Source organism: Cibotium barometz, chromosome 53, assembly GCF_041138505.1.
Source record: "Cibotium barometz isolate CiBa-2024 chromosome 53, ASM4113850v1, whole genome shotgun sequence".
In the NCBI taxonomy this organism is placed as follows: domain Eukaryota; kingdom Viridiplantae; phylum Streptophyta; class Polypodiopsida; order Cyatheales; family Cibotiaceae; genus Cibotium; species Cibotium barometz.
The window spans coordinates 35112061-35139609 of record NC_141098.1 but is presented as its reverse complement, the minus strand read 5'-3'; the positions used below and the strand labels follow the sequence as shown (position 1 = coordinate 35139609).

The 27549-nt window shown below is 42.8% G+C and overlaps 2 protein-coding genes across 4 annotated transcripts; both read right to left on the bottom strand.

Annotated features, from left to right (window-relative positions):
• Positions 1-3729: 3729 nt before the first annotated feature.
• On the bottom strand, positions 3730-13125 carry LOC147608562 (pentatricopeptide repeat-containing protein At1g06140, mitochondrial-like). Of its 3 annotated transcripts, XM_086789066.1 has the most exons (4): positions 12831-13052; positions 12123-12723; positions 6296-6329; positions 3730-6023 (listed from the first exon to the last, which is right to left on the bottom strand). In XM_086789066.1, exon 4 carries the CDS (start codon positions 5994-5996, stop codon positions 3831-3833), a length of 2166 nt encoding a protein of 721 aa, XP_086645192.1. In that variant the 5' UTR covers positions 5997-6023; positions 6296-6329; positions 12123-12723; positions 12831-13052; the 3' UTR covers positions 3730-3830. The 3 variants fall into 3 exon arrangements, with proteins under 3 accessions (XP_086645192.1, XP_086645190.1, XP_086645191.1); XM_086789064.1 differs by having other exon boundaries at positions 12123-13125; XM_086789065.1 differs by lacking the exon at positions 6296-6329 and having other exon boundaries at positions 12123-13124.
• On the bottom strand, positions 12155-17457 carry LOC147608561 (L-type lectin-domain containing receptor kinase SIT1-like). Its single transcript, XM_086789463.1, has 2 exons — positions 17357-17457; positions 12155-13076 (listed from the first exon to the last, which is right to left on the bottom strand). The coding sequence occupies exons 1-2, from the start codon at positions 17455-17457 to the stop codon at positions 12155-12157; spliced, it is 1023 nt and encodes a 340-aa protein (XP_086645589.1).
• Positions 17458-27549: the final 10092 nt, after the last annotated feature.

The following is a 27549-nucleotide window of genomic DNA, read 5'->3' as shown; positions in this document are numbered from 1 at the left end:
ATAGATTTTGATAATTGTCTTATTCTACCTACAATCCATACGTCAACCTTTTGGGTACTTCCATAATTGTCATCTCAGTGAACGTCAACCCTATTAAAGACCTTGCCTACTGCCAACAACCCTTGATATAATTTGTCTAATGCTCTTCTTGTTGGATTTACCCAATCATTCATTGATATAGATTTGGATAAATTTATATATATACATACACCACTCCTATTGGAGATTTGCCTAATGCTCCTCTAACTAGAGCCATTAAGTATGGATTCGAATAGTTGTCCAAACCTATCTACAATGCATCGCTCACTCATATTACTAATGCTCTTCTAACAAGATTTGGATAACCATTCAATATAAAGATTTGGACAATTTTCAAAATCTATTTATACTTCATAGCTCACTCCTAATGGGGATTGGCCTAATGGTAACCCTAACCGTGGACATGACTAATGCTCCTCTCACTAGATTTGGCCAACCGTTCAATGTAAATTTGGACAATTTTCCAAATCTATAATTAATTCATAGTTCACTCCTATTAGGGACTTGCCTACCTAATTCTCTTCTCACCACATTCGGCTAACCATTAAATGTATATTTGACCAACCATTAAATGTAGATTTTAATAATTGTCTCAATCGACTGGGGACTTGCATATTGCTCCTATCACTACATCTGGTCAACCATTCAATAAAGATTTACACAATTCAAATATATCTATAATTTATAGCTCACTCAAATTGGGAACTTCACTTATGCTTATCTCACTAGATTTAGCCAACCATTTAATATAGATTTAGGCAATTTATCTATAGTTCATAGCTTCTATGACTACATCCTTATGCTAAACATTACCATGGACTTGCTTAATGCTCCTTTGACTACACCTTTATGCTTTCTTTCTATGAAGGGTTTTTTTTGTTGTGTTTTTTGGTGTTTTGATTTTTTATTTATTTTTGGCTAGACTCACATCTCTAGGTTCACACCTTTAGACTCACATGTCCAAGCTCATGTATGTCGATTCACGTGTCTAGGCTTACGCTTGCGAGCTCACGTCTCCAAGCCCACGTGTTCAAGTTAGGTATGCCTACCTCTAGACTCACGTCCGCAAGCTCACGCCTACAAGCTAACATCAGTATGTTCACGCCTCCAAGCTCATGTTTGCAAGCTCGCAGGGATAAATGCAATCTGCACCAACCCTACAATTACTCCAAGAGAAGACGAGTGAACCTGACTTCCTATGGAAGTCATCCTCTAACTAATTGTCCCTACCATGAAAGGAAAAGATAAATCTCTCCCAAGATGCCCTTTCAAGTGGATGCATGTACCCCCTTCTTATCTGCAAGTTGCTCAACCATGTTGGAGTCACCTCCAACGATCCAATGATCTGTCTGAGGAAGATAGTCCATGATGGCATTCCGAAAAACAATCCTTTCTCCTATGAGGTTGGGAGCATACAAATTCAGCACACCAATTTTCAATCAACCCAACATAAGCATAATCCACTATGCTCTAGCAGGGATAATAACTCCATGATCAATGATATGGAGAATAAATGATGCTGTTACTGAAGTGCATATTCTACCTTTCGTTTCATCTACAGTGGACCAAAAAGTGTACCCAGATAAAAGCTTGCCAGATCTAGTGCACCGGTTGGCATCAGGCTTATGGTCTTGCATGAGTAAAATATCCACGGGACCATCCGTAACTGCAGGGTGAAGCTGGTTCCTGATTACCCTGCTTCCAGCGGTGAGCAGACACCACCAAGGCCCTGCACATTCTATGAGACAACTCTCATGGTAACGAGATAGAAAACATGGTGCCAGATCTAGTTTGATGCTCCTCATAGGTTTGCACTACCCCTATACAGGGCAGAAAGTTATCAGCTGTGATGACAATCGAGGAGCACAAGACATCCTCGTCAACATGGACCATCACCAAGAGGCTGCAAAGCATGAACATCTGACTCATCTACTTGTAGACTCTGCTGTACATCACCATGCAATACATCCTCATGCAATAAATCCCTATGTAATACATCCTATTGCGAAGGTGATCCCATCCCCCAACATCCGTAATTGTCCCATTATAATTAGATCTCACGTGATCATCAGGTGGATCAGGAGTGGGTGAATGTCTATCAACCCGTCTATAAACCTAAACAGGCCGAGGTTTGGGAGCAACGGGGGCTGGAGGGGCCGCGGGCGCTTTTGTGTCGTCTTCTAGTGCGGCCCTTGGCTCTGGAACAGTGTCTGGCTATGTGGCCCTGTTGTCAGCAGACAACATTGGTCTAATCTACCGGCGATCTCAATCCGTTGTCTGAATAAAGAGCCATCTAGTCCTGGCAGCATCACATGATCATCTGTAAAACAAAGGTCAATGATGAGTATCATGACTCGTGGTACCCCCCATAAACATGTTAGAAGTCATCTCCTGTCCAGTTTTATACACCAGGGCCTTTGTTGTGGGTGTGCCCGCCCTTATGAGGTGTTTTCCCATTTTTCCCCACACTCCGTATTTTTCCCCTATTTTTTCCCATTTTTTCTGAGGCTTGGGAGGGCTGCCAGGTGATGCCAGGAGCACTCTGAAGCTGGCCGACTGGATCTACATTAGTCGTGGGCTGTCAGAGTGCTGGCCGACTTGTTCTGTGTAGGCGGAGGCATCTGTATGCTGGCCGACTGCCTGTATGCAGTCGTGGGACATATTTATCAGTCGTGGGATTCTCTTCAGCTGGCCGACTGCCCTCTAGGGGGGTATTTATAGGACCCCAGCCCCCATACCTCATTTGTATCATTCCTCGGGATCTTCTTGTGTATATCAGAGCAGAGTTACACGCCTACATCTCTCTCTTTTTGTGCTGTTTTTTCTGCCTGCGTTTTTGCTCTTGTGTTCCCAGATTTGGTCATCATCTCCGCTGCATATTCTGACAAAACACTGGCCGTGACAGTTGCTAAAGTAGTGGAAGGTGGGTCACTGACGAGTATCATGGCGCATGGTACCCCATCAATGCTAGCCATGACAGCTGCTGCACCTGTGTTGAAGGTATCTTTGGAAGGGCAGGGTGGAAGCCGAACACTACCAATAGATCTGTGAGAACCCAAGGAAACCTAAGGAAGATCGTACAAAAGTTGCAGTCCTCTAGCACCAGATCGAAGTTCCAGCTATATCGAAAGAAGAGTAGTTTCCTTGGGCCGAGAAGAAACGGGTTGCTCTCAAGGTAACCTCCGCCGAATTGAAATCTTCTTGGAAAAAGCCCCTTCCAAGTAGGCATCAGTAAAATGTGAGCCAAGCTCTGTGGGAAGTGCCACCATGATTCAATCCCTAGCTTGAGAGCGAGAAGGATGAGACCTGAAAATCTTTCCAATGAGTGGTCTTGACTTGTTTATCAAAATCTGCTTGTAAGGTCCGAAGCTTGTCTTCAGAGAAAAGGATTGTTCTCCTGCCCGGTGGGGATGGAGGATGATTGACTTGGGCAGAAGCCATAATGCTAATCAAAAGGTGGGCGGCCAACTTGAACAAGGTAAAAACTTTTCCGTATGTTGACGCAAGCAAAGAAGCGGGAGAGGAAGGAGGAGGGGATTATCTACATAGAAGCAGGGAGAAGAGGGCGGGCGAACAAAGAGGAGAGGGGTGGGTGAATGCGGGCAGGAGGGAAATGCACACAGAGGGATATGGCAGGCAGAAGGAGATGCAGGTAAAGAAGTAGAGGAGAGAGGTGCACAGGTCAGTAAATTTCTGGGTCCTGGTTTTTCACCCTCACGATGAATCAAATTTTTGTAGACTAATACAACCCAAAATTTGAAATCCCATTCACTTTTTTGGGTGCTAAAAACCTAAGAAATGTGTGTTTTATTTTGGAGCAATGAATCAAATGTCTCTGTGATTGTCAGTTGAGGCAAGTAACCTTCACATTCTCTTAATTTACTAACTCTAATCAACTTGGCATAAATCTCATCACTTGATACATGGGTTTTATCTCCAACAATAAACTCCTGCACCTTGCTGCTGCTTAGTTGAATCCAGGCTTTGCCAGGGATCCTCCATGCATCAGCATACTTCTTAAACTCTACAACTTCTAGCAAGTCTTTCCACATGTGTGCATCCGTATAGATATCCAATATGAGAACATAAATTCCAGAACCAGTAGGATCAAGCCGCACACCTTTATCAAAGCATTGCCTTGCCAGCTTGGTATCACCATACATCCTGCAGGCAGCTAGCAAAGACCTCCACCCACTTATATCAGGCAGCAATGGCATTGTTTGAAGTAAAGCTTCTGCCTCCTTCAAGCAACCCGCATGGCCAAAGAGATCCACCATACTGTTGAAATGCTCAATATTCTGTACGATGCCGTAGTCTTCATTCATAGAAGAAAAAAACCTGGTGCCTACCTCTATTTGGCCTGCATGACTGCAAGCCACAAGAATATTGGTAAAAGTGCCACCACTCGGTTTTAACCCCTGCATTTGCATGTCTTTGAGGCACCATTCCACCATCCTAGCATTCCCAAGCCGGGCATACCCTGCAATGAGTGCATTCCAAGACAATGCATCTGGTGCTGGTAGGTCATCAAGCACTGTATGGGCTACCTCTAGGTTTCCACATTTTGCATACATGTCGATAAGGGTGTTTCCGAGAACCACATCTATTTTGATTCTGTTTCTCATTATTTCCACATGAACACACTTGCCCAAATCTATGGAACCTGTGACACAGCATGCTTTGATAATGCATGCGTACGTGAATTGGTTAGCTTTTATACCCTCATTTTGCATTTCCTCAAAAAAAGCGAAGGCAGAGAAAGCATTTGCATGTTCAACATACCCTACAAGCAAGGCATTCCACGACACCACATCTCGATTCTCCAATTTGTCAAACACCTTGCGTCCCTCCTCTAAGTTGCCCAACTTGATATACATGTCAATGATGGAATTTCCAACAGACGAATCAGATTCAAACCCGCAGGTCATGATTTGATCATGTATTATCTTCCCTTGATGTACATTCAATGCCATGCCACATGCTTTCAAGATGCATAAAAATGTAACTTTGTCCGGCTTCACACCCTGCTGTTGCATTTTCTCAAACAGCTGGAAAGCCAAGATTCCATTCTCAGATTGAGCATATCCTGTAAGGATCACATTCCACGACACCACATTTGGATTTGGCAACTTATGAAACAGCATGCATGCAGTCTTTAGGCTCCCATATTTGACATGCATGTCAACGAGCGCAGTCCCGACTACCACGTTTGTTTCCACTCCCAATTTGATTGCCTCCACATGTATCAACATGCCATGCCCTTTTGCTCGAATGTTGCTACACACTTTCAGCATGCATGCAAAGGTAACAATGTCAGGCACTACACGTTTCGGAAGCATTTTCTTGAAGAGTTCGAGAGCACGATGGCCTTCGCCATACTGAGCATACCCTGAGATCATCACATTCCAAGATATCACATTTTGATATGGTAATCCCTCAAACACTCTGTGCGCATCTTCTAGACACCCACTTTTGACATACATGTCAACAAGAGTAATGCCAACCACTTCCTCTGATGCAAGCCCACTTCTTATTACTTGCTCATGAATTACTCTTCCCTCCTGTATTGGGCCTCCTCCACTGCATGCTTTCAAGACAGCCAGGAACGTGCACTTGTCGGGCTTTAGGCCTTCTTGCTGCAACTGCTGATACATTACAAAAGACCTCTCCCAATTTCCAAGGTTAGCATGAGCTGAGATGATTGCATTCCATGTATATAAACTTGGCTTCAGAACCTTGCAAAAGATTGTGTTAGCTTCTGAAAAACTCCCATGTAGGGAAAATGCGCGGATAAGGTGATCAGCTATAAAGGCATGAGCTTCAAGCCCAATGTCAGCCAAAGCAATATGCACACGCCTGCAAGCTGCCAGATCTGGCAGTTTTGAACACTCTTGGAGAAGATAATCAACGGAGTCAGCCCGTGCCTCAGCAGCCTGCCACACCTGTCTCGTCCACATGTCACCAACTTGTGACCTCTGTCGCCTCTGCACATCAACAGCAGGTCATCATCAAAGATTCAGTACATCAATTCAGATTTGGGTATTTTCACAAATGAAGTGATATTCATCTAATTAAACATTCTAATAGTAGTATAAATTGGGCCTTTTCCAAAATAAAGCATGATGGAGTCCAAATAGAGGTAGCTTAGCCCCAGAAAGATTCAGCAGAAACAACTTCCCCACTTGGCAAACCAAGATTGGGTTATTGCTGATGCAGGACGGGCTGCGGAATGACGTCAAGAGAGCGGGGGAGAAACCTGAAGGTGCCGCTACATCGCCAGCTGTGCAAGCCTGGAACAAACAAGAACAAATGATCTTTGGCACATATAGGTCTTGGACTAGCACACATCACCTTGACTTCAACAAAACTTTAGAGGAGGTATGGGATAAGTTTGAGAGTCTATTTGGGAATAAAATTAACAATTCTAGAATCTTTCTCAAGCAAAAATGCTACAATCTCAAAATGAAAGAGCACCATTCTCTTCAAGAGCACCTCAGCACAATAGACTCTCTTGCAACAACTGGGTGCCTTAAAGGTCAACATTGATGAAGATGACAAAACGGCGGTACTCTTCTCCAACCTAGAAGAGATTGAGAGGTTCAAAGAAGTGCTATCCACACTTTGGGTTATCTCGGGAGACGCTGCATGAAAACATGGTGGCTATCCTCATTGACAAAGGATAGACGACTTCAAGGGCATGTTGCTACCAGCATTGACTTAGAGAAGGGTTTCTTCACAACACAAAAGGGCAGGAACAAAGGGAAAACTGTGAAGTGCACCTTCTGCAAGAAGCTAGGTCACACAGAAGACCGTTGCATCAAAAATCATACCAACCTGGTGGCTAAAAATGCACATGAAGATGAAGAGTTTGAAGATGGTCCAAAGAAGCAGGAAACCTCTACTTCAGCACCTGAAAAATGTTTCACTGCCACATTCTCTGATCTTTCTCTTTCGGAGATAGATATTGATGGAAAACCTCCCTCTAACAGATGCCGTTTGTGGTGCCGGTGCCAAGCTATTGATGCTTGGCCAATCATTCTAGGCCCGGGGGTCAAGGTAGAGAACCTGGAAGACTCTCAATGTGTCGTATAAGGCTTTAATTAGTTAATTTTGTAAAGAAAATCAGAAAAGCCCCAATTTTTAGGGTTTGCTGAGGCTTCAATTTGATGTTAACGGATTAGTTTTGTTGAAACCCCCAAATTAATTGAATGCTAGAGTGTTTAATTAGAGGATTATCACCTTGATTTCAAAAAGGCCCAAATCTGAAAAACTCTAAATTTTTTGAGTTTGCGGAAGCCTTAATTTGATGATTTTGCCTTAAATTGAAAAAGGCCCAAATTCTTATAGGTGCAGAAGCTCCAATTTAATCCATGGACGTCACTTGATTTTTCTGATTGTTGAAATTTTCAAAAAATGCCCTAATTCATTGTGTTGCCTTTGCTTTTTGTCGTCAGACTTCTACGCCTGCTGCTACTGTTGTCATCTGCTGCCACTGCTAATGATGATGATGTCGATGACTTGCGGCTACTACATTGTTCGGCTTCTGTGATTGTCTTCGCTGCCCTACACGCAGCTGTCATTTGCCCACGCGCCCAGGCCCTTCTGGCTCCCGATCGCAGCATTCCCAGAGACCACGCTAGGCAACTACCAATCGAAGGAGGCAGCGCAAGAGAGGACTCCAGGCGGTGGGCTCAGAAGATTCGAGCACAGGAGAAGACAACAAGCGGCGTCCACTGCTAAAGTGTATCATTTAAGGTTATTAAAACCTTAAATGTATTCATGTGACGTGGCTGGCTGAATTGGTGTGCTAGGGGGCAGCGAAGGCCACGGCGAGGAGCTACCAGTGATGATGCCTTGAGCTGCGCGATGAAGGTTGGTAGGCCAGTAGGTTCACGATGAGTGAGAACGACAGCTTTGGTGCGTGTACAGCCCAATCTAGCTTTGCTACCAGATTCTTGCGTTGAGAAGACTTGGCACAATGTTAGCTTCAAAGCGGGACACAAAGTGGTCTTTCAATGTTGAGGACATCCAATATCTTGGGCGAGACATGGTTGGAGCATTTCAGTTCTTGTGCGTGGCATGCATATAAACATGGTATCTGAGGACAGCTGAGATTGGAGAGGGGGAGTATGCGATCCATGTACATTGTGTGGATAGATTTGGTGCCAACAACCAGTCCAAACATTGTAGCCAGGCAGCCGACAGGCAATAAGGCAGGTCGGGCAGCCTTGGAGCAGTCATGGGTACCAAAAGAAAGCACCCCAAATGATCTATAAATGGGGCCCCTCCCCTCATTTAGTCACAATTAATCAAGCCTCCTCCTCCAGCAATTGGGCACAGGCTGAGAGGGCCTACACATGCATTTGAAGTTGGAAATCAGCAAAAGATAGCCAGCATTTGGGAATCGCAGCATCTTCCATCAACTGGGCTTCTTCAATCCGAGCATTGACCTCCTTTAACTTCGGGACAGCCATTGTTCTTCTTCCTTGTTGTATGATTGCGATTGGGTTCTCGGAATCAATACAAGATTAGAGTAGATTGCGAGTGTATGATTGTGCTTGTGCAAGTCTTCCACTTTTCATCTTTCTCTTAACACTTTCATAGCACCAATAGGTCTACAACTACCATGTAGAAGGAACCCACAGTCATCCAGTGCGATAACCAGAGCTGTATAGCTATTGCTCAGAATCCGGTCTTTCATGCTCGGACCAAGCACATAGAGATACAATATTACTTTGTTCGTGAGAAGATTTTGGCTGGTGACATCTTGCTTATCTATTGACTGTGTGTAACGTTTGTTGTTGCTGCTACTGCATCCCCGACCCCAACACTCATCTACGGCTAGTTTTCCATTGGGAGGTGTTAGATTAGTGGCAGGCACTTCATCTCACGATGTGCTTCATCAGAAGCTTTGGAAGCCACATTTGCAGATTCTTGCGTTGACAAGACTTGGCACAATGTTAGCTTCAAAGCGGGACACAAAGTGGTCTTTCAATGTTGAGGACATCCAATATCTTGGGCGAGACATGGTTGGAGCATTTCAGTTCTTGTGCGTGGCATGCATATAAATATGGTATCTGAGGACAGCTGAGATTGGAGAGGGGGAGTATGCGATCCATGTACATTGTGTGGATAGATTTGGTGCCAACAACCAGTCCATACATTGTAGCCAGGCAGCCGATAGGCAATAAGACAGGTCGGGCAGCCTTGGAGCAGTCATGGGCGGTTGAGCAAGCCTACCAAAAGAAAGCACCCCAAATGATCTATAAATAAGGCCCCTCCCCTCATTTAGTCACAATTAATCAAGCCTCCTCCTCCAGCAATTGGGCAGGGTGAGAGGACCTACACATGCATTTGAAGTTGGATAGCCAGCATTTGGGAATCGCAGCATCTTCCATCAACTGGGCTTCTTCAATCCGAGCATTGATCTCTTTTAACTTCGGGACAGCCATTGTTCTTCTTCCTTGTTGTATGATTGCGCTTGGGTGCTCAGAATCAATACAAGATTAGAGTAGATTGCCAGTGTATGATTGTGCTTGTGCAAGTCTTCCACTTCTCATCTTTCTCTTAATACTTTCATAGCACCAATAGGTCTACAACTACCATGTAGAAGGAACCCACAGTCATCCAGTGCGATAACGAGAGCTGTATAGCTATTGCTCAGAACCCAGTCTTTCATGCCCGGGACATAGAGATACAATATCACTTTGTTCGTGAGAAGATTTTGGCTGGTAACATCTTGCTTATCTATTGACTGTGTGTAACGTTTGTTGCTGCTGCTGCTGCATCCCCGACCCCAACACTCATCTGGGGCCAGTTTTCCATTGGGAGGTGTTAGATTAGTAGTAGGCACTTCATCAGGATGTGCTTCATCAGAAGTTTTGGAAGCCACATTTGTAGATTCTTGCGTTGACAAGACTTGGCACAATGTTAGCTTCAAAACAGGACACAAAGTGATCTTTCAATGTTGAGGACATCCAATATCTTGGGCGAGACATGGTTGGAGCATTTCAGTTCTTGTGCGTGGCATGCATATAAATATGGTATCTGAGGGACAGCTGAGATTGGAGAGGGGAAGCATGCAATCCATGTACATTGTGTGGATAGATTTGGTGCCAACAACCAATCCAGACATTGTAGCTAGGCAGCCGACAGGCAATAAGGCAGGTCGGGCAGCCTTGGAGCAGTCATGGGTGGTTGAGCAGGCCTACCAAAAGAAAGCACCCCAAATGATCTATAAATGGGGCCCCTCCCCTCATTTAGTCACAATTAATCAAGCCACGGCGAGGAGCTACCAGTGATGATGCCTTGAGCTGCGCGATGAAGGTTGGTAGGCCAGTAGGTTCACGATGAGTGAGAACGACAGCTTTGGTGCGTGTACAGCCCAATCTAGCTTTGCTACCAGATTCTTGCGTTGACAAGACTTGGCACAATGTTAGCTTCAAAACGGGACACAAAGTGGTCTTTCAATGTTGAGGACATCCAATATCTTGGGCGAGACATGGTTGGAGCATTTCAGTTCTTGTGCGTGGCATGCATATAAACATGGTATCTGAGGACAGCTGAGATTGGAGAGGGGGAGTATGCGATCCATGTACATTGTGTGGATAGATTTGGTGCCAACAACCAGTCCAAACATTGTAGCCAGGCAGCCGACAAGCAATAAGGCAGGTCGGGCAGCCTTGGAGCAGTCATGGGTGGTTGAGCAGGCCTACCAAAAGAAAGCACCCCAAATGATCTATAAATGGGGCCCCTCCCCTCATTTAGTCACAATTAATCAAGCCTCCTCCTCCACCAATTGGGCGGGCTGAGAGGGCCTACACATGCATTTGAAGTTGGAAATCAGCAAAAGATAGCCAGCATTGGGGAATCGCAGCATCTTCTATCAACTGGGCTTCTTCAATCCGAGCATTGATCTCTTTTAACTTCGGGACAGCCATTGTTCTTCTTCCTTGTTGTATGATTGCGCTTGGGTTCTCGGAATCAATACAAGATTAGAGTAGATTGCCAGTGCATGATTGTGCTTGTACAAGTCTAATCAAAACAAGATAAGAGTAGATTGCCAGTGTATGATTGTACAAGTCTAATCTACTCTAATCAATACAAGATTAGAGTAGATTGCCAGTGTATGATTGTACAAGTCTTCCACTTTTCATCTTTCTCTTAACACTTTCATAGCACCAATAGGTCTACAACTACCATGTAGAAGGAACCCACGGTCATCCAGTGCAATAACCAGAGCTGTATAGCTATTGCTCAGAACCCGGTCTTTCATGCCCAGACCAAGCACATAGAGATACAATATCACTTTGTTCGTGAGAAGATTTTGGCTGGTGACATCTTGCTTATCTATTGTTCAATGGAGGACAATGCGACGGACCTCTTCACGAAGCCTCTACCTCAACAAATGCTCCGTCAGCACTCTAGCTCACTGGAGTTGGTTCCGCATCCAGGAGTTGAGAGGGGGTGTTAGCAGTCATCTCCTCTATGTACCATATTACTCATTAGGGAGTGAGGGCCTCTGTTATGGGTGTAACCACCCAGTTAGGAGTATTCTCCATTTTTCCCCATTTTCCATGTCTTTTCCCTATATTTTCTAGTCGTGGGGGACTGTCTTTTGCTGTCCGACTTGATGTGTTCACTTGCCGACTGTTTTCTTCTGGCCGACTTGATCATGTGCTGGCCGACTGGGATTTATCCAGTTGGGTGCTGCTGTCAGCCTGTTTGCTGTGGCCGACCAGCAGCCCAGGGTGGTATATATACCACCCTAGCCCCCCACACCATGTTGTATCATTCTGTACCGGATCTTCAGTGTATATAGCAGATTTTATACAGCTTCTCTCTCTCTCTCTACACTTCTGCATTTTCTCTCTCACAGAAGTTTGTCTCATTTCCACTGCATTCTGACAGTTAGGTGGTGGTTACAATTAGTTACAAACGGACAAGCGTCCGGTGAATGCAGTTACATACATGTGGGCATAAAGTATGCATGCGCATACATGTGATGTGCCATGGTGTGAACCGATCTCATAGAAGACTTAATTATGATTGATCCAAGCAGAATGTGGGATGTTTTTGCTTACCTAGTGCCCAAGTCAAGTGTTGATGCAGCCACCTAAGAGAAGAGATAAGGGTCCAAGCTGCCGTTGGGCAGAAACTCGTACACCAGCAGGAGATTGCCCTTGTCACAACACCAGCCCTTCAGCTGCACCAAATGTCGATGCCGGATGTGGCAGATGATGCTCACCTCTGCAAAGAACCCCTCCTCCCCTTGCAAAGACTTCCGAGCGATGCACTTGACAGCCACCTCGCTTTGACCCTCAGATAGAACCCTTTTGTACACAAATCCACCTTGGTCTGGTAGCTGGGCTTGGCTAAAATGCTTGGTGGCGATGCTGAGCTCCCTGTAGGTGAACTTCCGAGTTCCATAAGCAGGGGAAGGGGAAGGCAATCCGCTCAGATCCAACTCTGATGGGATGTCAAATGGGCGCTCCAATCGCCTCCTCTTTTGTCTTGCTATATGTAGACCAAGCAACGCCAGAAGAGTCAAAATGATCAAAAGCCCAGCACCCAATCCGGCAAACAAACCGGCTTTGGAGCCCTTCGCTTGGCTGAGCCCACCCTTGAAGCTCCAGGAAAGCACAGAATAGTATTCAGAATACGCCCCAGTGGCAGCCGAGAACCCTACATACACATACGGGAGAAAATACTGGGTCAAGTTGATGCTGCAATTGAGTAGTTTGTGCTGAAGAGCTTGGTAGCATACACTTCCAGCAAGCTTTGTGCGGTACCCAGGTGTAGACAGAGGTTGAACTTGCAAGACTGAAATTGAGATTGGGCTCCCGCCAGCTTGAGATGATGTTAATAACATCGATGCCTTTGAGGTGGAGAAAGTCGGGGTTATAGAAGGTACGGCGATGATCTGGTTAGGGGCGCTGCTGAACAAGCCGAGCCAGGAGCGTTTGGCATTCTCCCTCAAAGGGAGAAAGTTTGGGTTGAGCAACAGGAAGACCGTTAAGCCATCGGCTGAGCCTCTTCTATATAATGAAAGGAGCAGTCGTCTCAAAGGAACAGCCCTTTCATGTCACTTGACAAGGGTCCCTGTGGGAGATGAGGTTAAGTTAGTCAGGTACACTCGATAGAATTCTTTTGAATCATTTCTTCCTAGAGGCTATTCGCGAATTTAAGTAAGAACAAGTAGATGACCCCGCCTTGCTGAGGTATGAAGTTATGATGTGGATACATATACATATGTGTGCGATTGTATGTGTATATGTATCTATGCATGTATGTGTATATGCAAGAGTGTGAATGAGTGTATATGCATATGTGTTTGAATACGCCCATGTGTATTTGTGTGTATGTGTGTATGTGTGCATGTACGTGCGTGTGTGCATGTGTCTATGTATGATTCGCTCACATGCATTTTGTCTATGAAGTTATGATGTGGATACATATACACATGTGTGCGATTGTATGTGTATATGTATCTATGCATGTATGTGTATATGCAAGAGTGTGAATGAGTGTATATGCATATGTGTTTGAATACGCCCGCGTGTATTTGTGTGCATGTGTGTATGTGTGTATGTGTGCATGTACGTGCGTGTGTGCATGTGTCTATGTATGATTCTCTCACATGCATTTTGTCTCTGTCTCTGTCATGTGCACGCACACAACCTTCTCTCACACACATACACATGCACATGCACTCTCTCTCCTCATATCCATCTCGCATACACTCTCTCACATAAATAAAAATAGACACACATACATGTATACACACTTTACTCTCTCTCTCTCTCTCTCTCTCTCTCTCTCTCTCTCTCTCTAACTATCTCTATCTCTCTCTCTTCAAAAATTAACCTGAGAGATGAGAAAAGCCAAATTTGAAAAAGGGGCAACGTGAATTGCTCTCCTTTTCTCCCTTGGCCCTCTCCCTCCCTCTCCTCTGGCCACGTGGAAGGGGAAATATCTTGTGTTTAATAAGAGTATAGATATAGATAAGAATAAGCATACTACAATAGGAGTACATGATAATAAGCGCATGGCTTTACATAGTTACAAAGACCTTACCTAGCTTGAATAATCACATCAATCCTTTTTGTTCGGATTCCAAGTCGCCCAATGACATTGTCCTACCCTGCCAACTCCTTTTTAGTGGTCAAACCCACAAATTTGAAAACTTGCAGCACAATCGAGGCAGCCCAAGCGGCCCTTTGAGGATGTTGTTACTCGCCCATCAGGGAGGGATAGATGCGTAAGATCCTTCCTTTCAAGGGGGTTGCTACTCACCCCCAAGGGAGACACATGCACGCACACACATTAGAAGGAACACATTTTTTTGGTGAGTAAATTCCAGCGAACGAATCTTCCAAATTGGCAAGAGCTTTTTTCCTGTCTCTCTCTCTAATCTCTTCGTAGGATGTATCTCTCTCCCTCACATTCTCTCCTCTCCATACCCAATCCCTACACTCCCTCTCTTTCTATTGTCCCACTCTATCTCACTCTCACTCCCTAGTTTAGACTCTCTCTCTCCCCCCCTCTTTCCAACATCTCTCTATACACCACCTCTCTCTCCTCCTCACTTATTCTTCCACACCCTTAGAACAAAATGTTAGTACAACATCCTTGCAATAAAAAAGTGGACAAATGGACAAATAAATTAGTGAAGAAAGTGTAACATTCTATTCCATCCATTAATCACACATAATGTTTAAAGTGTTACAATCCCTTCCATCTATTAATAAAAAGTTATGTCATTACATATAAAAAAGGTCTTCATACCCTAAGTGGACACAAGGACATTAGCCATTGAAGTTTTGGAATCCCTTTGCATCCATATTGTTCACAAGCCAAGTTCAAAAAACCAAAAAAAGGTCAGCTTATTACAAATGTTTGTACTTGCTTACACTCTAGGCCAACTCCGGGTATGTCTTGTGTCTATTTAGAGCCTCAATAACACGACATCCCTTTCAGTCAACATTAGTTGATGAATAAACATATTCTCATTTTGGCTGAGGCCAAGAACCCTCAGGTACACAAAGTATAGGTGCTTGCATGCAAGATATGGCTTCCTCTTTTCAATCCTTCCCATGAAATCTGGACAAGTGCATGTTGGATGGCCTTTGATATGTATATCATAAACACCAATTTATATGCCTTCCTCCCAAAAGTTTCTATAGTGAAAACTTCATGTTGTTTAGACTCAATCACCATTTCTTGTGTTACCCTTGCTTTCATTTCTTGTGTTACCCTTGCTTTCATTTCGAGCGCTCTTTTAATTCTTGTTGCTGCTTGCTTTGAGATGTTAGGCTTGTATCTCATGTGTCGCCCCTCTCGAGATGTGACATTTTGCTGCTGTTGTTTCCTCCTTTCGAATCTCCTGGCTCACTCCTTGTATTGTAGAGGAGGATATCTTTCCTTCCACTTTCTTCATTTGCAAATTGAAACTTGCAAGAAGCAATGCATTGACCTCATCTTTTGAGAGTTTGGTACCCTCTGCCACATGCCAAATTAAAGGGACTTTGTGTGGAGGATGATCAATGTTCTTATCAATGGCCCATGTGTGCATTACATCTGTGTTGCAAAACCACATCATCTGGCTAGTCTTCCCAGCCACATGAGACCTTTTTGAAAAAAACGAGGGAGCAGGTGTCCCCTTTTGTACATCCCACAATAGTTCGCCCACATTTTCCCATCCTTCCTAAATGCCCCAGACATTTGACCTTATTGTTTTCTAGAGTCCTCCTAATTGCCCAGAAGGTTTGATGTATTAGTGCTTCCACCACACTAGTATATGTGGATTCACTGCCCACACTTGTCTCTTCATCTAAGAAATGAATCTTTCTAGGTCTTCCAATTGGTTTTCTATCTCGAATATGCAAATTGAACTCTGGCCTATGGCTTGCATCATCCTCCACATCAATTACTACAAAAGATTGCCTGTTATGCCACCATTTAAAGAAGTTGGTGCCTTGTACATGGGCGTACCTACAGTGCTGCTTTTCATAGTCCATATGACGTGTGCTGGACTAGGAGTGGTGGAATTTTCCCTTTCAACAAGCTTCTCAAGACTAGGCCTTGCTCCAATGTGTTTGCCAAGGTTGTAAGAATTCTATTTTGCACTTTGCAAGAGGGCATTGGCCATGTCTGTAACCACAAGCATCATTTAATGATATTCTTTGCTCTTGAAACCCTCCCCGACTAGCCAACTTCCATGCTTGGATTCTGATAAGTTTGAGCGTGGTGTGCATGCTTGATCACTACTCTTCTCTACCTGCAATAATTACTCAAATAAGCCAATGACAATAATTTCTCCAAGGTTATGTTTCCAAAAACCTAAACTTAACAAGAGATAGGGGTAGTAGTCATATAGAAATCATTATATTTTTCCAATGGGCAATATGAATTTTCCACCAACTAAACCATACGTCCATAGCAGGTATGTCTCGATCACTCACATTGCCACTTTGCCACCATTGTCGGATGACACGAGCTTGCGCTTGTGCTACTATTTTTGTCATTGCCATTCGCCATTGCTCACACATATTCTTGTGCACACCTTGGACTGCTTTCACGACATACTTTGTGGTATGAAGGTTGAGGCTTTGTGCCTAGTGGAACAAGCATGACCGTTTTCGACCCTTCATCTCTAGCCCTTCATTGTATACTTCTCTTATGGTATTCCAATTTGCTTCGGCCTCATCTGCCATGAACCCCAAAAAAATTCGCCTTCTCAAATCCATGTGTCACCATGACATTATTCAAGCATTCCCAAAAATAAGATTTGGGAGGTCTGATCCTTCTCGTTCATTTCACATGTAGCTATTGTAAGAAGCTCCTCCAAGCTACCACACAAAAACAACAAAAAGTGATGACATGATGTACATTTAATGCTATTATAGTGTTTTCATAAATGAATTCCTTGATACCTTGGATCGTACACATGGCATGCCATTGTCACCCAATCTAAAATGCGATGTGTGTGGTCAAATTGTATCCAAGCTCTCCTTAGATCACCATTGCCAGAATGCCTCATTCTATTTACAAGATCAACACCTGATATGCAAGTCCCTTTGTTGACATCTTGAAGATAAAACATCGATTAGATTCACTCCCTTGGCGGCCTGGAAATCTGATTCCATGAACGAAATCATAGGTACAATCCCTCTTCAACCGTAATAAATCATCATAGCTAAAAGACCCGATTGGAGGACCCTTACATGCTTGCAATACTGACCTGCAAAACCTACAACATACAATTGGTTAAATAAGCTTAAACCACCTCTTCAAGTAATTCTCAATGCATACTTACTTATTATTTTCAACTAGAGGTCCAAGCTTTTCCAACACATCGCTGAACTCCTTTTCTCCAAGCTGCTCTGCATGCCCCCCTTCCCTTACCAATGATGTCATAACCAATTCTTTGGCTACACACATTTTCACCCTTCTTGGACTACATTCCTATCAACACTAACCACTTTTTCCACCATTTCTCTTGTATTGTCCAATAATTTCTTCGATGTTCCTACCTGCACAATGTGTGAATGATTGCCCACGTGTATCATTAACCGAGTGAGGGTCTCATCACTAAGCATAACATAATACACATAACAACCACATGATCCCTTGCATGTAGCTAGCTTTTTGCAATAGTGTCAAATGGTCTTCCCATTATGTATGGTGGCTGGGAGGCCCACTATGCAAGTCCTCTTCATACATCCTTTGAAACAACTATCATTGCTAATGCCAGTGTTTAAATACCATGGACAAGTTGTATTTGGGCACTCCATTATGCTGATAGAATGGCTAATCCTACACACTCCTTGAAAGGAAACATTTGAAGTGGCTAGCTTTGTCCACATAAATATGACCATCTAACTTGTGGTCCATCCCTGCCACCATTGTTGAACTAGATCCCTTTATGTTTGGAAACTCGAATATCACATCTCCATCATAAAACCTTGGAAGCTCTTCAACTTGTACAACTCGTTGAATTCACCCCCACAAGCTTTGTCAAAGTGTTGTCCTTCTTCATTGTTGTAAGCAAGAAATCCATGGTACTCTTACTATTGTGTCGAGAAAGTGATCCTGTCTGAGGAACCTCTGTCCGTAAGGGAACTGCATCAACAAACTGTGAGAGACTTTCAAGATCCACAAACACCCACATGGGTGTATGACATTCTGAAGTGAATGTCACCTCATACAAGAGAGAAAGTGACCCCTCAAGGATATAGAGGTCATTACCCTCCATATCTTGATGTGGAATAAGGCTCACATGCTTTTCCTCATCTTCTCTATGAATGATGGCATCTAAGGACTTGAGCTCCTTGGGATAAGATTTTTTAATCAAAAAGTCCTTACTAACAATACCTTTTCCATTGCACAATGGAACACACATGTCAGCATCAGTAAGCTGGGGGAATAGTAGCTTGGCCTCCATGAAGAGAGAGAGAGAGAGAGAGAGAGAGAGAGAGAGAGAGAGAGAGAGAGAGAGAGAGGGAGGGAGAGGAGGGGAGGGCAAGGGAGAGGTAATCCAAGAAACTTAATATATTTAAATTAAAAAAATTATGGTTAGGTTTAGGGTTAGGGTTAGGGTTACATTTAGGGTTATAATTAGGGACTAAAATGTGCTTAAATATATAATTAATAAATTAATTATTGGGTGGCATCCAAAATAATTGCATCATTATGTATTTATACAACTTACAATTTTCATCTCATGGCACATCACTTCAATCAAGTATGAATGTAGACACCCATATGTCTTTGTGAGGAAACACATTCAAATTAGGAAGGCCTTATTGAACAACAATGGGAAAATTAGGGTATTGGTCATCTCTCAGAGTTCTTCTAGTAGTTACCATCATTAAGTGAAACACTCTAAACCTTTACCTTTGTCTTGAGACATAGCTCCTTCTCCTCTTACGTGTTTAGCTAGATTGGTTCATTCAAATCTGTGTGGACCAATGCCTACACCATCTCTAACATGATCCATTTATTTCTTTTTGTTTATAGATGACTATACAAAGTAAACCAGCCACTTATGTTATCATTAGAGCATACTCCAAGGTTGGATATTGTCTAACCTTGAATGCATTTGTGAAGCCTTAGGATGATGTTATTTCTTATATTTGAAGTTGGAGATGTATATATTGGTATTGTGTTACTTTTAACATAGGGATATTATTCTCTCTAAAAAGATGTATATTCAATGAAAATTTTTATAAATGAAAAAACTTGAAATTGAAAATCCATGGGTTTCAAGAAAGGAGAACTAGTGCTATTGCATAGTGCAAAATATAGGGACCTTCAACTATTGAAAATCATTTAGATAACTTGATAAGGTTTTATCAATATCAACAATTTCAAAGAGTTGAGAGCTCAATGGATACATCAATGGTAGCAAAGTCAAAAGGTTCTACTAGAGTACCCCTAATTTGAGTGTAGATCAGTCTCTATTTTATAATAGCTTGATATTGAGTCCTTGTTGCAACAATAACCAGGGCCTTCTACAATTTGTGGCATCTATGAGTTATTAGGAAATGGCTATAAGGAACTAGTAAGCAAATTATCCCCAAGCCCTTGCAAATCCTTATCTTTCAACATTAGGCCGCTTTAACACCACTTCATCACCCATATTGTGTCAATGGCTATCTGCTACTTACTTGTATGTGGCTTAGTAGGGCATGCACTAATAGGTAACTTGGAAACGATCACTAGCACAATGTTAATGCACACGACCAGGAAGGCTTTGCATGACTAATGCCTTAGTTAGCTACAAGCATGGGTGAATGGTTCGAGAGTAAGCCCTCTTGGGGTGGCCACCTTAACACAACAAGATAGAGACCTTAGAACTCAATGGGTACAACCTAATAGCAATAGCGATATTTGATGATGAAAAACTAGCCATTTCACACTCTCTTGATAGCACTTAGCATCCCTTATGAGAAGAATCAAAGCCAACAAGGAAGGATCGATGCTTATGCAAATTTGTATCACCTAGGCTATGGAAAATACACTTGGGGACATCCACTTCTCAAAGCCATAAATTAAACTATTGTATAAGTGAATCTTGAGTGTCTACAAATATTAACATATATAGGCAATGTGATTTGGGTTCTATTTTTATGGTGGGTATTTAAGAGCTCCACAATTACCAATCGAGAAATTGAGACCCATGGTTAAAGTATGGCCATGTTAATATGGGCAAGAGTTTGGGTGGCATGCTTGCATTTCGCCATGCTTTCATCAAGCGTTTCTTCATGCTTGCATTTTGCCATGATTTAGTGGAAAGGATTCAGGGGTAGACCATCCTACATCCTACTTATCTTCTTTAGCTAGCTCGTCGTCCTCTCCGTCTCCGGCTGTAGTGCTGGCTCTGCATGGTCCATCGTACACCTTGCTCACTTCGCGGTGAGTGGATTCTTCTTCGATCGGCTCCTAATCCTCCATGCCCTCTCTTAAGTGTTAAGATTCTAGAAATGGGATTGATCATGGTGAAGGACATAGATTAAGCAACATGATTAAGGTGGATTAAACCACACTAAAAACTCCATGAGAGAGAGAGATTGCACACTCAACACTATTCCCTTGTATTGCATATCACAATGAACCATACAATGATATAGGCTTTCTAGCCTTATCCCACTTTACACACCATCATCCATGTGGCAACTCCTTTTCCACTCTTTTGGTCAACTCTCACACACCATGCAATATTACATGTGGCATTCTTATCTTGCCACAATATCTTGCACCTCTAGGGTGCTTTCCCACATACACACAATACCATGATTACATCTCTCAACACCCCCTCTTAATCGAGGTGTTCCACAACTCACCCATCATCCATCACCCATATCAATGTAGCATTGCACAAACGCAATCGCTATCTCTCAACACACCCCCTCAATGATACATTGGAGTGTCCATCAACCAAACATGTGTGCGCGTGTCTACCATCTTAGACACCTAGTCCATTTTGAGCCGACTCGCTCACATCGGAACCACTTAGTCCGATTTGAACATAGAAGTTCGGGTGGGAACCAACCCATGCGCATGCACCTCACACGTACATCGCTCATGCACACATCACAACAACCATTTTGAGCTTCTCGGTGAGCTCGGGCATGGTTACCCTCGTACCATGGGTGAATAATACATATCGTTTTGAGCTTTAAACTCGGGTACGATTACCCTCATAATCATGGGTGAAACAAATACAATGTCTTTTGGCCAAAGCTGGTTGGCAGTAGGCCCATATGTGTGTGATATTTCCTTTTGACACTGTCAAAAAATATGAGACTAGTTTATAGTGGTTTTCACTTCTATCATGTGAACAAGGGCTTATGTTAAAGAAAAACCATATGATATGGTATGTGAATGAACTCTTAAAAAAAACAAATTAATTATTCGTTTTTCATTGCTGGCGAATCTCTGCTACTACACCGACTTTTTTCAGAGTCGGGACCTGCCTTTTCTTTTGCAGCTTTATGCCACCGTTGCTGCCCACTGTTCACGTGGTCTTCGTCTCCAACCTTCTTGCACTACTCCAAGCTTCAAGAGACATAGCTGGAGCTTTCCAACCTTTCATCGTAATCTGGTCTTTTCCATGGTGCTCTTTGCGCGACAGGCCATTTTCTTGCCTGATGTTGGTTGCGTGTTGTTCATCTGGACTGTGCCACTGTAACCTATCTGCTCTATATCTGAGCTTTAATGGCAAGCTTCTTCTTGTGGCTGCGCCTTGTCGTCTTCTCGATATACCTGCTTTCTTTCTCTCTTCATCACTGCTCTGCTGCTTTAGCTACGCTTCATCTCCTTCTGCTGCTTTAGCTACGCTTCATCTCCTTCTGCTCATTGAGTCTTGTATTTCCTTTGCTGACACGACCGTGACTCTCCGTGGGGGGCCTGCATGAGTTGGGTTCTCCTCCTCTGCTACAGTAATCGTTAGCTGTCGCCTGGCCACACTGAACCGCGATACACCCTTGCATAGCTACCTCTAATCCCAATGGTGCTTTTTATTTCAACCCGTCTATGGGCTGCTCCTTCTGTGTTCAACTTCATCTCTATCATGGGCCTTCATGCCATGAGAACCAGATTTTAGTGCAGCTAGTGCTTCCTCACATCATTTTGCATCATTCAATGCTTCCTGCCTTAAATTGTGCCTCTTTCAAATTCGCATCTCTGCATTGTAGATGCTCTCAACTTGCCTCAGCCTTTTACATGAATGAACCTCCTCCTTAAGGTTTACACAGCCATCCATATGGCTATAATAAGCTTCTCATTGAGCCAAAAAAAACTGCATGCTTCTCCCTTGCATGCATCCATTATTCAAGGGTGCTTCTTCACATGGTCTCTCAAATGAAACCATAGGTGCATAAACATGTGGAAACTGCCAAGGTTTCCATCCCCTTCTTTGCTCTCCTTCATTGAGCAAACATTCACAAGTGCATCCTCTTCTTGATGCACACACATGTGAACTCCATTGAGTTCACCATCTCACTTGCCATCATCTTGACAAGCATGCACCTCCTCCACTCTTTGCTTGGAAGCAAAGAACCTTGGGATTCTTCCATCCCATCAAGCAACCCTTATACATTGAGCATTTTTCCATGCTCAAACACAAAACTTTGAGGCAAAACTTCACAAAACCAACCTTCTTGAGGCATAACCAGCAGCATATCTTCTCTTGGCAGCTTCTCCTTGACGATGATGAAGACTCCATAGCCTTCATAATGCTGAAATCTCCATTTTCAGATTCCTTGATGATGAGCAAGCTCTCCATGTTGCAAAACTCCATTTGCAACTCTCTTGGGCAGCTTCTTTGATGTTTGATGAAGACTCCATAGTCTTCATAATGCTGAAATCTTAATTTTCAGCTTCATAGGCAGCTTTGAACTCCTCTCTCAAATGCAAATAGAGAACAATAATAGAGTGTGCATAATTTTTTTTAAATTAACCATAATAACATGCTTAATCAAACAAACACACAAACAAGCTAATATACATAATAATCACCATGACCAAGAGCCCATTTGGCTCTGATACCATGTTAAGATTCTAGAAATGGGATTGATCATGGTGAAGGACATAGATTAAGCAACATGATTAAGGTGGATTAAACCACACTAAAAACTCCATGAGAGAGAGAGATTGCACACTCAACACTATTCCCTTGTATTGCATATCACAATGAACCATACAATGATATAGGCTTTCTAGCCTTATCCCACTTTACACATCATCATCCATGTGGCAACTCCTTTTCCACTCTTTTGGTCAACTCTCACACACCATGCAATATTACATGTGGCATTCTTATCTTGCCACAATATCTTGCACCTCTAGGGTGCTTTCCCACATACACCCAACACCACGATTACATCTCTCAACATTAAGCTCCTTATCCATGCCTTCATCGGTTCAGGCTCGAAGCATATTAGGTTCAGGACCTCTCTTAAGCTTCATCGGTTCAGGCTCAAGGCTGACGTGGCAGACATCCATGTCTGCAAGGGGAGCGCTTGCCCATGTTCTCCACATCGTTGCATGAGCTTGTAGTGCCACATCAGATTGCCGATCGCCGGCAATCTGATGTGGTAGATGTTCTCAATGTCCGAAAGGGGAGCGCTTGCCCGCCGTCGGCAATTTGATGTGGCAGATGTCCTCCTCCGTGAAGAGCTTTTTGTCACCTCCATGTCCGAAAGGGGAGTGCTTGCCCATGTCCTCCGCGTTGTCGCATGAGCTTGTAGTGCCACGTCAGATTACCGATTGTCGTTGGCAATCTGATGTGGCAGATGTCCTCCTTTGCGAAGAGCTTTTCATCACCTCCATGTCCGAAAGGGGAGCGCTTGCCCATGTCCTCCACGTTGTCGCATGAGCTTGTAGTGCCATGTCAGATTACCAATCGTCGGCAATTTGTCCTGGCATATTTGCCAAACACGAGCAATACATGTCAATAAGTTGCATTTTTGGATCTACGGCCTATTTTGCGGCTGTTTTATGGGCCATTTTAGGAGGCCCAGGTGCCCAAGGTACCCAATATATGCACCCATGGGTGGGACACCTTTTGGGAACTATATGAAAGTGTTTGAAGCCTTTCTTTAGATTGAAAAGGTAAAGCCGGTTTTAACCTCAATTGGTTAAAAGAAGTAAATGAATTAATCAAGACACTTAATGCATGGCTTCAATGTATGGAACACAACACTCAATGCATGGCTTGAATGCATTGATCAAGACACTTAAGTAATGCATGGCTTGTGTAAGGGCCTTCACAGACATCTCCCCACCAAACAAGCCCTTTTTTATGGGCCTTAGTGAAATGGGCATCCGTTCTTAATTTTTCAAAATGTGCCCATTTACCTTTCAAGTATCTTTACCAATCTGTAAAGATATTAAATTATGTAGTGATGCTCATTGTTTACCACTACAAGTTATATGTATTGAGAGCAGATTTGCAATACCACCTAAATTATGTTTTGTTCTAGTACTTGAGGGTAATTCATTATCATGTTTGGATGTTCTGTAGATAACAATTACTTCATTGTTTCACATATATTGTGCCTTGTGTGTGACCATAGTTTAAGTAACCATAGTTAAATTAGGGGTTTTAATTATTATTAATTTTTATTAATCCTTATTACTTTTTACTAATTGAGACTATTATTCTTTATAAATATAGATCAAACCCACTAGAAACTACTTCATTCCATTGTAACCTCCTTTCCAAACCCTCCCCCTTGCTAGGTTCTCCCTCCCCCCCCCCCCTCTCTCTCTCTCTCCCCCCCCCCCTTCGTGAGAGGCATTTATCCTGAGATTTGGATTGAAGATCTCACAGGAACTAAGGAATGGGAATTGTGCCCATGGTGGCTGGAAAATGAAAACAACACATATCCACCCAAAGAGAAAGATTTGTGGACAAGTGAAGAAGTATTCATTTCTTTACAACAATGCATATTGACATCATATAATAATGATAAATATTGGTGTAGGGATTCATGGAAGTAAAAGCTCCAAAGATAAAGCAAAAGCACATGTACCACAAGGCAAAGGCAAAGAGCAAAGAGCAAGAACCAAAAAAGCTCTAAAAGGGCAAGAGAGCTCCAACAAAAAAAGCAAAAACTCAAAAGAAAAAAGGGAAAGGCCAACAAGGGGAGTCAAGTAGTGAAGAAGAGAGAGAGGAGTCTCCATCGGAATTTGTCCCATTAAAGAAGGGAGATGAAGTGCACTCTGAATCTAGGCATTCGACAGAAAGACAATCGAGATCTCGAGCATCGCACTCCAATAGGGATACAACTAGTTCTGCTGGTCCTCCACCTAGTAAGTCATTCTCTTTCTAAGAATATTTAATCATTGCAAGTTTCATGCAATGCTCTTTTCTTGGGTTTTTAATATTCTATTTTGATTTAAAATAGCATCTCAAGATATTCATCCACGACATATGGTGATAGAAGAAAGCATAGTTTATGTGGTCGACACAATTCTTAGAGGATCTAGTTCATTGTGTGTGTATCAATTATTCAAATAAATAGATCATTGCTTTGTGTCTTCTGAAACTAATAACAATTGACCTTGACATTTTATGATTGTTTGTAGGAGGGCCACACATATGGTAAGGTTTATTGGGGGTCTCAACAAGTATGGGAGTATTGTTCATTCGGCCTTGGCAGTTTAGGAATGCTCTTTAGTGTGGGCGGATTTCCCAACATCATTGATTGTGGATTCGAATTATCTCATTATGCCTAGATGGAATGCTTGGACAAAGGAGCTTGTGGTTACCAATGAGTTTTTAAAAGACAACGAGAAATTTGTCACAGCAAGCAATCCTAATCATCTTCCAACCATTTTGGAGTTCGCGAAATCTCACAATCTCTCTCTCCGACGAACACTATATCTAGAGATGCAAGGAGCTTACCATTAGATTGATGATGATGGAACTGAGGAGGTGACCTACACAAACTATGTTTACATATAAGTATATAATAGTTTTATCAATGGTTTGAACAAAAATGTCTAGCGTGTAATTGTGGGGTAGGTGCCCATTATACTTATTGGAGTGTTTGTACACAATCCACCAAGTAGATATAGCCCAACATATATCCGAGAGAATGGAAATGATGCAGTGGATGGGAAAGGTTTTGGGCCACATTCTATTGCTGTTTCAAAGTGTGAATACTACAACAGGAAAGAACCCAATCTGATAATGTGTAGGGACTGTAAGCCTCTATGAGGTCTAGTTAAGAGACCAATGGTTACTGCAAGGTATGAAACAAGAAAGATATTTTTTATAATTTGAATTTGTGAAATCATGTTCAAGATGGTAGGGAATGTATTTGAAATTTTTTCACTTTGTAGGTGGTTTCTTGGAACTTTCACCACATGGAGGGGGACCTAGTTCTTGATTGCTTTGTAGGGACATGTAGCATGGCAAAAAAGGCATGCAAGAAGATGCTCCGACATTGTATAAGCATTGAGGATGATTTGCTATGCCATGAAATTGAGTTGGGAGGGCTTGAAGACATGCCTGAAGACCTCGGTGACAATAAATTCATTGGCAAGGAGACAGAGGCATTGCAAAGGGCACAAGTGGAAACTATGATGGCAACTCTGCGACCTTTGCCACCATGGAATCAAGGTCTTAGGCCACATGCACATCCCTCCCATCTATGCCACCTCCATTTTATCCACTGCCATCTAATGCACCATTTCCTTACCATGTTCCTCCATCTTTTATGCCAATCCCGACATATCCTCCAAATTGGATAGCACCATCACAAACCCTTCCTTCTCAAGGGCCACATAACAGAATTAGGAGCTCGAGTATGCCTCCACATACTTGAATGACTCTAGGAATGGAGGTTTTATTGTGCACTACAATTCTCATGACATCTTCTTTTGTAATTTATGAATGACTCTAGGAATGGAGGTTTTATTTTGTTATTTTGAACTATATTCTCATGGCATCTACTTTTGAACTACGATTCTCATGGCATATTCTTTTGACATTGTATGAATGAGACTCTAGTAATGGAGGGTTTATATTGATATTTTGAATCATTAATTGTAGTTTGCATGCCATTGTCTAGTGTAATTCTTTTATATTGAGGATTTAAATTGATATTTTGAATCATCAATTGTAATTTGCATGACATAATCTATTGTAATTGTTTCATGCATGGAGAGAGAGAGAGAGAGAGAGAGAGAGAGAGAGAGAGAGAGAGAGAGAGAGAGAGAGAGAGAGAGAGAGAGAGAGAGAGAGAGAGAGAGGGAGGGGTGTATCTTGTACCTTGTATAGTAATTTTGAGTTGCATCAAGAGATAAGGAGTTAGCAGGGGTGTAAAGAGATAGAAAATAAGATGGGGGGGGGGTTTAAAGAGAGAGGGAGAGCATGGATGTAAGAGTGAGATCGAGAGAATAAAAGAGGGTCCTAGGGAGAGAGTGTGAGAGTGAGGGAGTGAGAGTAGAGAGAGAAAAAAGCGGTTGCCATTTTGGAGGAATCGCTCGCTGGAA

Bases quoted from the DNA above. Each gene is read 5' to 3' on its own strand.
- LOC147608562 (XM_086789064.1), bottom strand. From the start codon at position 5,996: ATGTGGACGAGACAGGTGTGGCAGGCTGCTGAGGCACGGGCTGACTCC.
- LOC147608561 (XM_086789463.1), bottom strand. From the start codon at position 17,457: ATGACATCATTGGTAAGGGAAGGGGGGCATGCAGAGCAGCTTGGAGAA. The intron at 13,077-17,356 runs GTAAGTATGCAT...TTCATTATATAG, and splicing joins CCTCTAGTTGAAAATAATAA to AAGAGGCTCAGCCGATGGCT.